This window comes from Populus euphratica, unplaced genomic scaffold (assembly GCF_000495115.2).
Source record: "Populus euphratica unplaced genomic scaffold, PopEup_1.0 scaffold3165.1, whole genome shotgun sequence".
Lineage (NCBI taxonomy): Eukaryota > Viridiplantae > Streptophyta > Magnoliopsida > Malpighiales > Salicaceae > Populus > Populus euphratica.
Genome location: NW_011502989.1, coordinates 8532 through 10138, shown reverse-complemented (window position 1 = coordinate 10138; position 1607 = coordinate 8532). Strand labels below are relative to the sequence as shown.

At 41.6% G+C, this 1607-nt stretch overlaps 1 protein-coding gene across 1 annotated transcript in view; it reads left to right on the top strand.

The window, feature by feature from the left end:
• Positions 1 to 484, top strand: part of LOC105119588 (probable serine/threonine-protein kinase NAK) — a 3677-nt gene extending 3193 nt beyond the window's left edge. Inside the window, exon 6 of the mRNA XM_011017741.1 lies at positions 1 to 484. This exon is cut by the window's left edge and continues 201 nt beyond it. Within this exon, the coding sequence (XP_011016043.1) occupies positions 1 to 272 (272 nt within the window). The 3' untranslated portion in view covers positions 273 to 484.
• The last annotated feature ends 1123 nt before the right edge of the window (positions 485 to 1607 follow it).

Sequence of the window (1607 nt, the reverse complement as noted above, 5' to 3'; positions counted from 1 at the left end):
AAGAGCGGTACCCTTTAAAAGCTGCAATGCAAGCAGCTGAACTGATACTGCGTTGTTTGGAATCTGACCTGAAAATTCGACCATCCATGGCAGAAGTTTCGGAGATCTTAATAAAGATAAAGGATGTGAAGGAGAAGCCCAATAAGAGCAAAAGTAGTTGCTCCGATGGAAGTTATGCAAGGAGACAGGAAGAACGTTACCGTCATCAATCTCCACTTCAGCCCAGACATGGTGGCACTGGTTACAAGGTTCGAGCCTTCTCCTCAGCTTAGATCGGTTCAGGTCAATGGATGGTGCACCCTGGCAGTTATATATATTTCGTTACTCACGTCTAGTTTTGCTCTTTTATTTTGGAACTCTGAAGGTGTAACCCCCCCATCTGCTGCATGTTTATTAACTGTGTTGTAGAGGTCCAAACTTGTGTTAAATTTATTCACTCGGCCCAGGTGCCTTGTTATTTTGCATTATGATTTATTTATTTTTCCTGAGTTGGACTCTACCGAACCAAAATGACTCGCCCTGTTATTTTGCATTGTGATTTATTTTATTTTATTTTCTGAATTGGACTCTACCGAACCAAAATGACTCGCCTTGTTATTTTGCATTGTGATTTTTTTAATTTTATTTTCTGAGTTGGACTCTACAGAGCCGAAATGACTCGAGATTCAATTCGGTTTGTTAATTTTTTAACTGGACCGAGATAAAAACCAAATAATTTGTCATCTTCTTCGAACCCGGCCTATTTATCCAAATAATTCTGACAAAGTTAATTTGCTCCTTGAAAAAGCTTGGAAAGCAGAGAACACAATGATTCCCGAGTCTCAGATGACAAGAGTTCTGAATTCCAAGTACAGGATAAGAATGAAAGGCTCTTGTAGTGGACAGGACATAATTAGGCCTAGCTTTACAGATTAACTACAGTTCATGTCAGCCCAGCATCGTCTAAACTATCATCGGCAGTGGCAATGTTATGCTTAGGAGTTATGGGCCATCTTTGCTGGAGCCCTTGATGCTTCCCTGGCCAGGGAGTTGAGCTATTCATAATTCTGAGCTTGAAAGATTGTGGAACGAGTGCCTTGTTGCGGTCCATGCCTGATGGAGAGACATTGCTAGCTAGCATAGATCAATACACTGGAAAGATGGTAGCTAGAGCTTGACCCATGAAAATGCTAATGCTAAGGTCGTGGTGTTGCTTTCAGGCTCCCGCAAAGTCATTTCCAGCCACGAGGAACCCCCCGAACGACAAGTCAAGTGGATAGTGATGTTTGTTTGCTGACACCCTTGGCTGTGGTTAACGATGTTTGCTTACACTGTTGACCTCTTGAGTTTAAATTTGGAAAGCATAATCTAGGAAAGCTCATTTCCTACATGCGCCTTGCTTATAAATGTAGAAGATGTTTGGCTTAACTTTATAGCTTGCCCTTGTTTTTGTCTTCAGTTGTTAATTTCACTCACGTGTTTCCATTACAGTTAGTGTGATTCTGTGTTATTTAATCTTTTTTTTTTTTTTATATTAACGTGGGTGTCCAGGCCAGCTTGCGTGCACCACGACTAATCCCACGGGCCCTGAAGTTAACGACCATGTAAGCCTCCAGTGGCCATCATAT